A 16,173-nucleotide genomic window follows, 5' to 3' on the forward strand; every position below is an offset into this window, starting at 1 on the left:
AGCTTTGGAAAGGTTCTAAACATCAGGCAGGTGGGTCTTTTTAGCCACTGGGCAACGTGCTTTACATAAACCCATTCTTGGTTTCTGTGGGACTAGAGATTTGAGGTTGCCCAGAGTCCACCGTGGCGCCAGGGGGCGCTGCAGAACGCTCCCGGAAGCCCGCAGACCTCACTGGGGACGCACCTGACTTCCCGCTCCTGGCTCTTCCGGAAGCGGAGCTGCGGACCGGTGGCAGCGGGCTCGGGAGCTGCCGGGTGGACAGAGCCTGCGGGGGGCTGCGCCTGGCTCCCGCGCGGGGCACCATGGACGACGCCGGCAGCTCCGGAGGCAGCGGAGGCTTCCGCCCCGGAGTAGACAGTCTGGATGAGCCGCCCAACAGCCGCATCTTCCTAGTGATCAGCAAGTACACATCGGAATCGGTGCTGAGGGAGCACTTCTCGCCCTTCGGAGACATCCAGGACATCTGGGTAGTGCGCGACAAGCACACTAAGGAGTCCAAGGGCATCGCCTTCGTCAAGTTCGCACGCAGCTCACAGGCCTGCCGGGCTATGGAGGAGATGCACGGACAGTGCCTTGGTCCCAACGACACCAAGCCCATCAAGGTGTGGGACTTGGGTGCCTGGGATAGTGTGTGAGGTAGAGATGCACAGCTTGGGATGTCTGAGATATGGGTGCCCGGGTTGGGGTGTCTGGAGTAGAGGTGCCCAGGGTTGAGGGTCCCTTCGAGAGCGACGGCGACGGCGACGGCGGAATGGGTTGGGGTCTCTCTCGCCCCTTTGCTGCACTGGGGAAGCTGCGCAACCGGTAGGAAATGAGTTGAACTCTGCACGCACCGTGAGTACGTCGGGGATGGCTTGGAAGAGCAGATCCCAGGCCTCTGGCCAAAGGATCCTCTTACCCTGGGAACAGATTGGGTAGCCAAAGCCAATGATAGCGTAGCCGAGTCTGCCATCATAACCCAGTCGACCTACTGTCCCCCTCTAACTGCCTATTACGAAAACTTTTCTGAGCTTCCTCTCTCGGACACTGATTACCTTCACGACTAGATAATTTAGTTTATGACAAGCTGTGCTGTACTGGAAAGGGACAAACCTAGAAGAGGGTGCGGGGTGGGGTAGTTTTTGGTTTTATAAGAATACCATTTACACGTGTTCATGGAAGTGTGGGTTGGAGCTTCTCTTGCCTCTCTGCAGCACCTGGGATGCAGTTTGTCAGGAAAGGGGTTAAACTTTCTGAGAAAAGGGTGTGCACTAGGTGATTCATATGCCCTATATAGATACAGACATTAATCAGAAAAGTTCATAAATGCTTTAGGCTCAAAAATTTAGAAATTTGTGATCTGATGGTACCCCTGATTTCATTTTACTCGAGGTCCCTTTTTTCTCTAGTAGTTTCCTTTTCTTTGGTTTCTTCAAATACTTCATTATGAGTGTATTGACTAGATTAGCTTGAAGTTGGCCATTTCTTCTAATACCTTTAGTAGCACTTGACATATGATGGGTTTTACTGAAGAAATGACTAAAATAAACTACCTAGGGATATGTCTCTAATTCTATCTTATAAGTTGGGTCTCTGACAAGCTGTGTTCTGAGCAAATGTAAGTTTTCCATCCCCTGAATCCAGTGTTCCCTTCCACAAAAGTTTACAGTGTCATTGTTTTTATATTTGATGTGTTTTGAGTTTCTGCCTCCATTGTCCATGGTTTCTCACACTTCAGTGGTACACTGACCTCCTTAAAGCGCGCACACACACACACACACACACACACACACACACACACGTTCCCTCATGGGTCCTTGTGAATAAGGTGGTTGATATCCTTTCACATTATCAAAGGTGGCATTACCCATTGATATGGTTATAACTGTACAGACAAGCCTTAGTCACAGATTTTAACATCCTCTGGAAAAACAAAAAACAAGACAAACTGTAAAACAAGCATTGTACTACAATGCAGATTAGAGTCAGATTAGATTCCCTTCCCTGATAAGGTTTCAATAAAATTAAACTGCCAATACTAGAAAAATAGAACCCTAGTTGTTTTCCATCCACATATAAAAGTCCTTGATATTCACAGAGATGGATGAGTGTCATTATGCTATCCTTTTCTAAAAAAATACTGTTTGAAAGCAGTTAGAAAGCCTAGACTTAAACCCAATTGTGTGGATATTTACATTAAATATGAATGAACTAAATACCTCGGGGAAGAGATTATAGCCATGCATAGTTGCACATGTCTATACTCCCTGCACACAAAAAGCTCAGCCAAGCAGATCTCGAATTCAAAGCCAGCCTAGTCTACAAGGGAAGACTGTGTTCCCCACAAAAGAAGGTACTATTAAAAAAAAAAAAAAAACCAAAAAATGCAACTAAGTGATGTTTACAAGAGAAATGCTTTAAAGATAAAGGTGCCGTGTGGTAGAACTTTTTAAAAAGCTCATATCAATGATTAGGAACCTTATAGAGTAGTAACTGATAATTTCATAAAGATGAACCTATAGCAATCTGGCATGTTTGTGCAGTCAGTAATAGACCCTCAGAATACATGAGACATTTTGGGGTGGGTGGGAATTGGGGGCTCTGAGGATCAGACTCATGGTTTCCTAAGTGCTAGGAGCGCACTCGCACTCTCCACACTCTCCGGTGGAGCTGCAAACTCCATCTGGGGTGTTGTTACCAACAAAGCAATTAAACAGGGAAGACATGTAACATTTTTGTATCAGGAATATAACCGACCTTTAGTCAACACTGTCTAAATACAGAGTTCCCATTCTTTTAGCGACCTGCCCTTGGTGGTCAGAAATACAAAGGTAAGTATGTGGGAGACAGAGGCAGGTGGCTCTCTTTGAACTTAAGGTCTGCCTGGCCTACAGACAGAGTTAAGCTGTAGCCAGGGTTATATAGTGAGACCCTGTCTCAAAACAAAAAATGCAAAAGTTGAAATGTATTTGGAAAAGACAGTGTGAAGATCAGCATTATTTAAAAAAAAAAAATCAAATCACTGCAATGAAGATTACTATTGAGAAGAGATTCATAAGACCCTGACCCATCGCATTTCAGTCTGAGCTGCGTACCTGTATTCTAAAGAGACGTGCTTAAGGCATAGGAAAGCACTTCATGTTATTCTGAAGGCTTTCTCTGTTTCTTAGGTTTTCATTGCCCAGTCCCGATCATCAGGGAGTCACAGGGATGTCGAAGACGAAGAGCTCACGAGGATCTTTGTCATGATACCAAAGTCCTACACGGAGGAAGACCTGCGGGAGAAGTTCAAGGTACATGTGTGTCATCATCGCTCCGCCCTCAGCCTTGTACAGCCACGAACAACTGGACAGCTGTAGTGAGAGTTCTCCTCAGAAGATACAGATTGAGCAAACGAAGTGCAAACCCAGAGTGTTCTCATTAAGATTACACAACTAGTAGGTGATGGCACCAAAACGTAAACCCTCTCTTCCGCCAGAGCCTGCTCTCAAAATTCCAAAGTGGTTGGCTCTCACTTGTCTTGCCTCTCCACAGCTCCACAGAGAGAGCCACAGGCCTGAGCGCGTTAGCCGTGTTGGCTGACACTGATCGTGGCATCACACTCGCTCACCTCCAGGTTATTCCTTGAAGTGGTTTTGTCCTAAGATTGGGCTTCTACGTGGGTCACAGTTAAGGGAAAACTTTACAGCCCTGAGCTGCTAATCGGAGGAAACAACTTTTGAAAATAACTTTAAATCTTTGGGCCTTCATAGGCAGCGACTATCTGTGGGCTTTCTCAGCAGTCACCCAACAAGGTTTTAACTGTTTTTTTTTTTTTAGTTATTTTCTTAGTGGTATTCTCTTCTGTTTAACCTTTTAACACAGTGAGTTGGACGTGGGTGCCAAGCAAGGGAAAAAGCTAGCAGGAAAACATGTTCATGTGTCTTTTGTCCTTCTCCAGTTGACCTTCAGAAATAACAGAGTCCAAACATTTATACTGCACACTGCCTCCAGCAGTAAGAAAGTGTTTACCTATCTTTTTCCAAGAACAATAAAACATCTTAATCTAGATAATTAACTTTTTGCAAGAGAATTTTATAAAATACATACTGAGTGGCTTACCGTGAGTTCATAAGCCCACGTGTCTTCCAACACTAAGCATCACTGCATGTTTCTCACAAATACTAATCTTCTGAGTACCATTATGTCATGGCTTGAGCGGATCCTCAGAAGAGCACCCAGTCATTCCCGATACTGTTAGAGACACTTAAACATCATCAGTTGACACTGCCGAGTATCTGGTATATCCCGGGCTTGTAAGCTTTTAACCCCAGGTTAGTCCGTTTAACCTTTAGCCGTCCAATGAGGTCAGTGGTGCTGAAGATGCTGGCACAGAGGAGAGAATAAACCACCTGGTTACTGAGTGGCTGAGCTAGGGGCTGAATCTCAGAATCCCAGTCCCAGAGCCCTCACACCCGTCCATTGGATGAGCTGGTGCAGACGAGTTTTTCTCCCTCAGCTTAGTTTCTCTGTGGCTTAGGTGAGGCATTTGACTGCTGTAGGCTCAGCTTCAGTGTCCACCAATTCGGCTGTACAGAGTGTGTGTGTCGCCTTGAAGGATTCCGCTGTTTGCAAGCACGAGACACCAATAAGTATAAATGTAAGTTTTGAGCTATCTTTCCCATTATCAATGTGAGTCTCCTAAGCGTCTCTTTTGGCTCTCGCAGGTGTATGGAGACATCGAGTACTGCAGCGTTATTAAGAATAAAGTCACTGGAGAAAGTAAAGGCTTGGGCTACGTGCGGTACTTAAAACCATCACAAGCTGCCCAGGCAATAGAAAACTGTGATAGAAGTAAGAATGGGCTTCTAAAGCTTTATTTTGTGTGTACGGTGGTTGTGCCTACCTGTACGTCTGTGTGCCATCTGGGCGCTGTGCCAGAGGAGGACGTCAGAGCCACGGGAACTGGAGTTGCAGATGGGTGTGGATATTGGGAATAGAACCCAGGTCCTCTGTAAGAGCCACGAGTGTTGGTAACCACTGGACCATCCTTCCAGCCCCAAAATGTATTTTGTTTTGTTTTGTTTTCAACCTTGCTAGAAGACCTTTGAAAAGAAATTCTCATTATTATAAATAACAGCCTTCTAGTAGATTCTTGCCACGCTATATTAACTAGTGTAGCGGGTATAAAACATTTTGCACTGATGAATCAGTCACGCACTGATGCCATCTTGAGAAATATGACCAACTGAGTACTCGATGGTAAGCACACGGCACTCCTGGTTTACTGTTTGCATAGGGTTGGGGCTTTAAAAAATGTTTTGTACACAGAGTCTTGCTGTGTAGGCCAGACTGGACTTTAACTTGTCATTCTCCTGGCTTGGCCTCCTAGGTGTCTTTATAGGTGGACGCCACCATGCCCAACAAGTCTTACCCTTTCTCTTTGTTCCTGCCTGACCTAAGCCCTAACAAGGATTTAATATACTAACAAACATGCAAATCGGATGGAGTGGGTGAGATTTGCTGTCACGGGTAAATGATTTGAAGGCATAGTCACTAATTATTGGACATTTTGATGCTGTATATAAAGCTGACTTCAGGAAATAAAGAGGTGTACTAAATTATTGGGCTTTAGACTGTTATAAAAATCTATCTATACAGGAAAGAGTTGCTGTTGATCAGAATTTCCCACTGTCCACACCATGATTTTCTTCAAACTTCTCCGTCAGTCCTAATTGGCTTCCTACAGTGTGACCCTCAGTATACTAAGGGGGAAATATAAATGCAGTACCTGGTAGCACTGGCACCTAAATTTCTATATCTGTATTGAGTATCAAAGAGCTAGAAGATAAGCAGTAGAAGAGTATTTTTAGACTGAAAACAAAAAGTACATCTTGTTTTCCCTCACCTCCAAATCCCATAAAGTCATAGCTCCTCCACACAGAGGAGTGAACTCAAACCTACTGGCTTACTATATCTGCAACTGTAATAATAGGAACACTGTGAACCCTTGAAGTAGACCGCTGTACTCATAAGATGGGTAAGCATTTGTTTTAGAGGGTTCGTGGGACCTTCCCACCTTGTGTAGGGGTTTGGAGAGAGTGCACGTGGAAGCCTAGTTTACACACTTTGTTTTGGAAGGTTTCTTCATGAACCTGGAGCTCACCAGTTGGCTAGCCTGGCCTCCTGTCTATCTCGACAACACTGTAATTGCTGGCATTTATGGCCTCACCTGGCTTTCTATGTGGGTGTGGGGATCTGCACAGATCTCCATGCTTGCACGGCTAGCATTTGCCTAGCTTAACTGTCTCTCCATAATCCTCTTCCCACTTTTTGAAATGGATCTTTAGACCCCTAAGTAAGAGCCCTTGATCTAGAACAAGGAAAATGGTTACAGAGTTGTATTGAACTGGAGATGTAATTTAAAAACAGTCAGAGAAGTTAGCATGCAGGGTAGCATGCTAAGCACATATAAAGGAAGCATTGTAGTAGGTTAAAAATGAGGATGGCCGGGGTTGGGGATTTAGCTCAGTGATAGAGTGCTTGCCTAGGAAGTGCAAGGCCCTGGGTTCGGTCCCCAGCTCCCAAAAAAAAGAACCAAAAAAAAAAAAAAAATGAGGATGGCCAATGGGTTTTGATGCTAAGCCAACAAGGCAAATGGGTGACACCACCTTTTGGAAGGCTGGCACCGCACTGCTGACCTTTCTTGTCCATGTCAATCTCTACTTGGGGCTCTTGATTTTTTTGTTGTTGTTTTTTGCTTTGTTTTGTTTGTTTGTTTTCTCATATACTTTTTGTCCTTTAACCACGAAACAAGTCAGTCTGATGGGGACAGCCACCGCGTAAATCCTGCGTTGTACAGTTACATTTTTAAAACTAGGTCAGATCCACAAAATCAAATATGTGAAGCTTGCCGTGAAGCTTAAAAATTCATGGATTCTCATTTTCAGGTTTCAGAGCACTCTTGGCTGAACCTAAAAATAAAGTGTTGGAGTCCCCAGAACAAGATTATTACAGTAGCGTGAGGCAGGAGACTTTGGGGCACGAGCCTAGAGGAAATCTGTTTCCCTTCGGTGAGTGGACTGCCTTTACCCCTTTATGTTCATATGTAGCATATGGCTGTATGTGAGCTCACTTCAAGCCATTCTTCTGTCAGCAACCTGAAAGTGTTACCTAGCAAGTGAAAATACGATATGTTGCTTTTTCCTGAGAAGTAGCTCAGTTCTAAGATCCTTAGTTCCTAACCCTTGTTTGTTTGATTATTTGCAGCGTAGATCCCCCTGGCTAGCTGCACATTATCTAAATACTAACATGCGATTACTATACATTTTGCGCGTGAATTCTGCTTTTTTGCACAGTCAACCAAAAATATGAAAATTTTATATGGGAATCCCTTCACCGTGCTACTGGAAAAGCTTGGTTTGCAGAGAGAGAGCAAAAGCAAAAGCTGGGAAGGGGGACAGGTTAGAGTCCCCGGGGGCACTGGCAGAACTTTTCAGATAAGACTCTTGCCATATTTTACAATTTAAATACTAAACTCTCTCCCGTGGTGCTGGACTAGACACTCCTGAGGTAATTCTTCACTGAAGTCAAGGAAGGAAGTGGGTGAAGCTGTCTGCCACCCCATCACCGAGTCTCTGTGGTTGTAGAAGAGTGCAGTACTACAAAGGAGGGGAGTAGATTTGATCAGAACGCAGCCTATGCGTACATGAAATTCTCGGAGGATAAATATATCTTTAAAAGAATAACACAAAATATGGTATCCCCTGTCTAGACTTTTCAAATATCCTTGTGCAACAATGGCTACATAATTTTTAGTGTGTGGAAATGTAATTATCTACTTATATGTGTGTACTATGCGTGTATGTGTGTATTATATACATATAGTTGGAGAACAACAATCTGAATTTTCAACTTTTGACAAGAACGATAGCAGAGGCCAGGAAGCTATCTCCAAACGCCTGTCGGTGGCATCGAGGGTCCCCTTCACAGAGGAGCAGCTCTTCAGCATTTTTGACATCGTCCCAGGGCTGGAGTACTGTGAGGTTCACCGAGACCCTTACTCAAATTATGGTAAACTGACGTGTGCTGTTGTTACGTTTATAGTGTTCTGTTAAGTCACTTTTCATCCAGGACACATTTTTATGCTGTTTGTGTTGCAGGAGGTTTATATTTTACTTTTTCTAGTTTGTTTTTAGTCTCTTTGTTAACATACATATGTTTATTATACGGTGATTATTTTCACAGTGACATTTTTATTTAGGTATATCATTTATTTTAATCTCATTACTGCCCATCACCCTCTCCTGGCCCCTCCTTTTTCCCTATTTTATAGTTTAAAATCCAACAATACCTTAGTAAACAAACTCCCAAGAATGTATCTTTTTTATAAAAGTCATTCATCATAGAAATATTTTAACTCTCACAAAATAAAGAATTCTCTCTTTTCTATTGTAAAACAAATGCCTCAGGCTAGGTCTGTTTTTGCTTTTTGAACTGCATTTCCAGGTCTCTTTACCTCTCTGGCATCCTAAGTGTTCTGCATGTCTCTCTACATCCTCCGACTTGCGGCAGGACCAGGGAGAGTTAGTTACAAGTAGGGCATTCCCTCACTGGCAATGCCAGCAGGCAGTCTGGTCCAGGCCGAGCTTCAGCTGAGGCTCCCCCTTCCTGGCAGCTCTAGGTTTTGTCAGACCGACAGTGAAAGCTCATCAGTCCATTTGATTTACAGAGGGTGATACTGTGTTTCTCCTGACGTGGGCTGTGTCACAGAGAAGTCATAAAAACCTCTTGGTTGTGTCACCAGCTCCTGGGCTCCAGGATAATCTCTCCCTTCCTCCAGCACTGCCTAATTAATTGAAACCTAGCCCCAGAGCTGAAATCTCTTCAAAGGAATGTGAACCGGGCAACATTTCTGTTTTTGCTACATACCTTTTTCCTCCATGGTTTCAACTACCTCAGTATAGCGTCTGTTCCATGGACAAGTTCTCATTGCTTTCTGTTCAGTATAATAAGAAAAACTCTTAACTTCAAAGGATTAAGAAGTGGGTTTTATGTATATCGATATTTTATAAGGAAATTTAAGCTGGACCTAGTGGTGAGTGCCTATAATCCCAGGACTCATTGGGAGACAGAGATAGTCTAAAGGCCAGTGCCCTAGTCTAGTAAGTTTTTGCTAAGAAAAAGATATGACTTCCATTTCACTGCCTACAAATAATGTTACTTGCATGTTACAGAACTTTGTTCTCTCTTCTCTTTGATTTGTACTTACTGAGAATAATGTGTGAGAACAATGGAAGTTCTGTATTTTTCACCTTTGAAATACATTGGAAGTGGGGCTGGGGAAAAGACTCATTGGTTAAGAGCACTGGCTGCTCTTCCAGAGGACCCAGGTTCAATTCCCAGAACCCACGTGGCAGCTGACATCTGTCTGTAACTCCGGTTCCAGGGCTTCTGACACCTTCATACTGACATAGCACGAAAGCAAAATGCCAATGAATATAAACTTTAAAAACTTAAAAAGAAGGAAGGAGGGAAAGAAAAGGGCAGAAGGGAAGACAGACAGACAGATAGACAGACAGCTTAGGCCTTAGGGATGCCATCTGCTGCCTTTTTCACATGTGTGTTCTCTATTTTAGGTCATGGCGTGGTTCAGTATTTTAACGTGGCATCGGCTGTTTATGCACAATACAAACTGCATGGATTCCAGTACCCTCCCGGGAATCGGATAGCTGTTTCCTTTCTGGATGACGGAAGTAATTCAGCTGAGTAAGTACCATTCCAGGGTGGTCCAGGCCAAGCCGCGGGTGCATGTGACTGTGGCTCGGAGGATCAGTTCACCTCAGGTCAGACAGCCACCCAAACAGATTTCTGTTAAGATGCTGAACGTTTCTAGTTTCCTGTAAATCGTTGGTTGTCGTTTCCAGTCTCATCAGGAAAATGGCCACACAGATGGTGGCGGCACAGCTCGCGTCAACGGTGTGGAGTAACCCGAGTCACCAGCAGTTTCTGGTAAGTGGGTAAGACTGTGAGGTGTTTGCACCGAAGGACGCTATTCTAAAAGACCCCCTGGGTGCCGTAGCACACCTTTGGCTCTTGGCCCCGGAGCCCTGCAGAACCGTCTTTCTTTTCTCTTCCGTTGCACCCGACTCTTCGGCAGCAATTCGGAGGAAGTGCTGGGTCACAAGTGCCTCAAATCCAGACAGACGTAGTACTTCCGTCATGCAGAAAGAAAGCCCCACCGGAAACTCCTGTGAAAGAAAGGCTGTTTATTGTGTTTAATCCCCATCCTTTGCCGTTAGACGTGTTGGAGGATATATTCTGGTAAGTTCTCAGAGCAAGTACACTCAGTGTGTTTAAACCAGTAAGCACCATTCTCACGCCCTCGCTGCCGAGAGATGATCTGTTCTGAGTTCTAAGACTTCTCTGTCAGGTACATATCCTGACCGACACACAGAATTTCCTGATTTTTTTTTATTTTTTTTTTATTTTTTTTTTAAAGATTTATTTATTTATTATATATATAAGTACACTGTAGCTGTCTTCAGATACACCAGAAGAGGGCATCGGATCTCTTTACAGATGGTTGTGAGCCACCATGTGGTTGCTGGGAATTGAACTCATGACCTCTGAAAGAGCAGTCGGGTGCTCTTAACTGCTGAGCCATCTCTCCAGCCCCCTGATTTTTTTTTTTTTTTTTTAAAGACTTAAGATATACAGGGAAGTAGAGAATGTAAAAATCACTTGTCTCTTGGGAGAAGATTCATTTACATAGACCTGCTCTTTCATTTCCGTTTCCTCCATGTTATAATTCAAGTTTACTAAATTTCTTACATTTTGCCCGCATAACCTGAAGGTTATGTCATGGAGGGCAAATCACTTAATTACAGGGGATAATAAGTGTAAAGGCAAGAGAACGGTCTTACCTATTTTTGTATCTTAATATGACTTTATATCTACCTAGCTTTTTTTTCTAGATATTTGCCTTTTACCTTCTAAGATTGTCTATGAGTTAAGCATATAGGAAGCATGTAAAAGAAACGCACACGATGTCAGGCATGGGGTACAGATATGTTGACCTTTATGTAACTGATTCATTTAGGTTTGGGTTTGGTTTGGTTTTGTTCTTGAACCACCCCTCTGTGCTGGGCAGACCCTGGGCTGGCCTGCCAAGTGTGTTGTAAACAAAGCATCCTAAATACCACATTGACAAGACATTCATTATACAGAGCAGCAGTAGTAGGCCTCACAGAAATGCCAAGGTTTCTCTTAAGCTAAAAGGGTCCTGAGACCTGCAGGGTAAACCTAGTTTTCCCAGAGGAGGAGGTTGGGGGCGTGGCTTGGGTTTGGGAGGAGGTTGGGGGCGTGGCTTGGGTTTGGGAGGAGGTTGGGGGCGTGGCTTGGGTTTGGGAGGTTTGAGGGGTTTTTGTTTTTCTGGCAGGAAGGATATGAAAAGAGATCTTTTGGACGTAGACAGTGAGATTGTAGGGGATTCAAAGCTGGAGAAGCCAGTGACTGTCCTGAAAGCCAAGTTCATTTTTACCTTGGAGGCAAGGTGAAACCGTTGAGATTATTCAGGAAAAAAGACGGAGTTGGGGATGAACTGGAAAGAGACAGCCATTGGGAAGGAGAGTCATGAAGAAAACGTTAGAGTGAGGGAAGGACAAAGATGCTGTTGGTGAGGAAGGCCGCCTCCGGGAGAGCCAAGAGAAGTTTGCTGAAGTAGGCGCTGTTTGCTGCAGCCCAGCGCTAGCAGCATTTGAATGCTGGACGTAGGCAGGCATCGGGAAAGAGTCAAGACTCGTGTTCAGAACTTACAGGCAGATGTTCTTTAACTTCATTTCAGCCGTTTTGGGAACCTGATTGAGGTCTACCTTGTGTCGGGGAAAAATGTGGGCTATGTCAAGTATGCTGATAGAATGAGCGCCAATGACGCCATCACAACTCTGCACGGGAAGATTCTAAATGGGGTCAGACTTAAGGTTATGCTGGCAGATTCCCCAAGAGAAGAATCCAAAAAGAGGCAGAGAACTTACTGAGTCTTAAGGTAAGTGTTCCTTACCCACTAGCGAAGGAGTCTAGCAAAAGGAACATCTGTAAGTATTTCACTTGTGAGATTTTTCTTCTGGGGACTTCAGAAGCTATCTAAAACCATGTTGGCTTAAAACTCTATTTAAAAAGCAGTATATTTTGTTAATTTATTTAAATTGTTTAAATTCAGGGCTGGAAAGATGGATTAGCAGTTAAGGGTGCTTGCTGCTCTTCCAGAGGACCCACGTCATGCTGCTTTCGGCACAGTGTAGGGCAGTGTTTCTCAACCTCTGGGTCAACCCTTTGGGGTCGGCTAGGACCATCAGAAGACACATCTCTACATTACGATTCATGACAGTAGCAAAATTATCGTTATGAAGTAGCAATGAAACTAATTTTGGGGGTATCCAGTGTTTTCTTCTGAACGCTGTGAACATATTCAGTCATGTATACCCACCCACAGACACACACACGCACACACACACACACACACACACACACACACACACACACCATAGTAAAATATGTCTTTAACAAAATCTTTTGATGTCTTACTATTTTATACTGAAAAACAGTATGAAATTATATATAAATATACATTTGAACCTTTTAAACCTAAATATTAGTGTCTTTCCAAATTCAAACTTTTGAGTTTGCACTTTAAAAGTATATGTTTAGAAAATATTTTCATGTGCATTGGTGTATTTTAAAGAACTCTGACCATTTGCTAAGCCCCTTCTTTAGGAATACTGGTAGAACATATGAATTCTATTATTTATGGGTTAGTTTTCAAAGCTCAATCTTCTTTTTCTGTGGTGGGTTATATCTATGACTTCAAGGAGACGTCATCTTTAGCTCACTTTCCTCTAAGGAATTCTGAGTCTCAGAGACAGTTTGTTTCCTGGTCCTACACTCATCATCCTCCCAGCCCTGCTCCATGTCAGATGCGTCCAGCTCTGACCCATGCTGTGAACAAGTTACTGTCAGAATTAATCACCGTAGGCCTCACTGTTGAAGACCCTTCTTTTGTAGAGCAAAGCAAGTCATTAATTCCTACTTCATAAAAAGGATTTTGCGGTGAGAAATGCCCACTAGGCCCACTAGAAATTATCCTGCTTTAAAAGTGCTTTTAAATATCTTATTTAATGATGAAATTCATACTCCTTACACTAAACAGTTTGGCAGTTTAGCTCTAAAAATATTCCGTTACCAGTGAAAGAGAATTAGCTTTCTTGTTTACTAATAAGATGTTAATAATTTAATTCTGTTTAAATAAATAGCCCTTGAAAGTATAATGTGAAAATCATTATCCTTGTGTTTAAATATTTTAGTATGTAGGAGACAATTATTGCTTTTGTTCAGGGAATCTTTGCCCTTTAAAAGGGCAATGATACTGACTTTCTAGTATGGGAAGATATACAAAGTACTCTTGTGGTTGAGCCTTTCTAATGATAATTTACATTTTAAAGGGAATTATTGGCCTGTAATCTCAGCACCCGGGAGACTGGAGCAGAAATACCGGGTGGGAGGTTAATGTGGATGTGAAAGGAGAGCTATAAAGAGAGGGTGTGAATGAGAGAGGAGCAGACGTGGACTACGCCCACCACAAACACGTAAATAACCTGTGTAGTTCTCTTCAGATTTCAGAGACCGGGTTTCTTCTGGGTTCCTTGAGAGTCATCGAGATAGCAGAATTCCTGATAAAATGAAAGAAAAGCTTTGTAAATGTGAACTAAAACCATTATATTTATGGCTTTAGTGGAGCCTTTCAGATGTCACCTCATACAAATGATGAGAAAGCAACAGCTTAATGGTGACAGAAAAAAGATGGTGCAGAAGTCCCTCCTACCAGCTGGTCCTGAGAGCCACACTTTAAAGTAGGGCAGCTTCACCTTCATAGTGATGCATGGTTTCCCAGTTAAAGGACTACACAGTTTTCAGCATGGCGAGCCACCAAACGTTTATCATTACTCAATTTTGATACATATTCAGAGCAGAGATCAAAAGGAGTCAAATTATTTGACGATGGTGAGAGATCATTAGGGTAGACATAACTATAATGTGGATGTCTTCTAATCGCACCATGGCTTTTGTTTTTGTTGCACATCCTCTGTTTACTGTGGATAGCATAGAGAGATTTTCTACCTTTAGGCATGCATTAAATAATTATGTTGGCTGGGGTTGGGGATTTAGCTCAGTGGTAGAGCACTTGCCTAGGAAGCGCAAGGCCCTGGGTTCGGTCCCCAGCTCCGAAAAAAAGAATCAAAAAAAAAAAATTATGTTGGCCAAGTGTGGTGGCCTGAGCCTGTAGTTACAGTTCTTCAGAGACTGAGGCAAGAGAGTCATATAAACTCCAGAGCTCAAGGCCAGCCTGGAAGACATAGTGAGACCCCCGTAGTGAGACCCCCGTATCAATAAGTGAATTACCTTTTTTAAAAGTTCAGCAGAAGAGTATGATAGACGCCCACAGTTAGCATAATCATGACAGCAGGGGTTTTTGTGGTTGGTGCACTGTTCATTTATCTCTAATAGGACACAGCTCCTGGATGCTGGTTGCCCTTTGTCTCTGAGGAATGAGCCTGGGACTAAATGAGCCACACCTAAGAGATAGAAAACTGGTCTAAAAGTCGAAGCTGAAAGTAGTTGAGTTCCCTTCTGAGATGAGTCTTGTGTCTATAATGTATCTCCCTTTCTATTAGTGGAATATTTTCATATTTCAGAGCATCTGCTTTTAAGTTAGTTTACAGGATTTTCCCTGTAGAACTGCAGTACCTGCCAGCATCCGCTCAAAGTAAGTCTGGTCTTGTGTACTCGGAGGCATTTATGATGAACCAGGTCAGACTGGCCATAGAGAGGCTAAGGAAATCCCAACAGAGTGGGATACTAAGTACATCAGCCATTCCCTTGCAGGTGATGACTCTCATCCTTGTATTGTGTTCTTTCTACAGAACAAAGACTAACTAATGACATAATCCTCAGCTGACTGACTGAAAACCTGACTGGACGAACCCCTGTGGACAGTTGACAGCTTTTTTTTTCTTTTCCTCACATATCTGATAGTCTACACACCATTGCCTATCTGGGATCGCTGACATGTATTTTTATCTGACCTTAATGGTAAAATTAATATAGTAGTTGTTTCCTAGAACAAAATGTTGCTGTGTATAGCAGAAATAAAGCTTCCTTAGAGAAATATGTTGTCATGTATAGCAGAAATAAAGTTTGCTTTGTATAACTAACTCACGACTTATTTATATGAAAGACAAGAGTGAAAAAGTAGGTGTTTAGACTTTAAATAAGTGGCAACTTCCTTTGATTTTGAGATGCATATTTTCACTTTTTAATACCTGTGAAAGCTGAAACATGTCAGTTGTGTGACACAGTGTGATTGACAGTCTCTTTCTGGTAAGACATGAAATACAGGTGTTTCTTCCATCCAGCCACTTGTGTATCAGAGTCAGTGAAGCCGCACGCTCGTTCCACACAGCTGTACCACCAGTTCCACTAGGACAAAAGCAAAGATGTTTGCTAGCGAGAGTGTAGTGCTGTGTATCTATTTTTAGACCAAAATTTAAAAAAAAATCTAGAAGGATGTTTTGCCTGTGTGTGTGTGTGTGTGTGTGTGTGTGTGTGTGTGTGTGTGAGAAGGATGTTTTGCCTGTGTGTGTGTGTGTGAGTGTGTGTGTGTGTGTGAGAAGGATGTTTTGCCTGTGTGTGTGTGTGTGGTGTGTGTGTGTGTGTGGTGTGTGTGTGAAGGATGTTTTGCCTGTGTGTGTGTGCGTGTGTGTGTGTGAGTGTGTGTGTGTGTGAGAAGGATGTTTTGCCTGTGTGTGTGTGTGGTGTGTGTGTGTGTGTGAGAAGGATGTTTTGCCTGTGTGTGTGTGTGTGGTGTGTGTGTGTGTGTGTGTGTGTGTGTGTGTGTGTGTGTGTGTGAGAAGGATGTTTTGCCTGTGTGTGTGTGTGTGTGGTGTGTGTGTGTGGTGTGTGTGTGTGAAGGATGTTTTGCCTGTGTGTGTGTGTGTGTGTGAGAAGGATGTTTTGCCTGTGTGTGTGTGTGTGGTGTGTGTGTGTGTGGTGTGTGTGAGAAGGATGTTTTGCCTGTGTGTGTGTGTGTGAGTGTGTGTGTGTGTGAGAAGGATGTTTTGCCTGTGTGTGTGTGTGGTGTGTGTGTGTGTGTGTGTGAAG

At 43.3% G+C, this 16,173-nt stretch overlaps 1 protein-coding gene across 1 annotated transcript; it reads left to right on the top strand.

Annotated features, from left to right (window-relative positions):
* Nucleotides 1–252: 252 nt before the first annotated feature.
* On the top strand, nt 253–15,225 carry Rbm45 (RNA binding motif protein 45). The gene is given in 10 exon segments (NM_153306.1): nt 253–602; nt 3,150–3,272; nt 4,686–4,812; nt 6,909–7,031; nt 7,846–8,031; nt 9,597–9,726; nt 9,885–9,969; nt 10,118–10,281; nt 11,804–12,004; nt 14,937–15,225. Coding segments are annotated over 9 exon segments (1,431 nt in total). The 5' UTR covers nt 253–302; the 3' UTR covers nt 11,997–12,004; nt 14,937–15,225.
* Nucleotides 15,226–16,173: the final 948 nt, after the last annotated feature.

This window comes from Rattus norvegicus, chromosome 3, assembly GCF_021556685.1.
Source record: "Rattus norvegicus strain SHRSP/BbbUtx chromosome 3, alternate assembly SHRSP_T2T, whole genome shotgun sequence".
Lineage (NCBI taxonomy): Eukaryota > Metazoa > Chordata > Mammalia > Rodentia > Muridae > Rattus > Rattus norvegicus.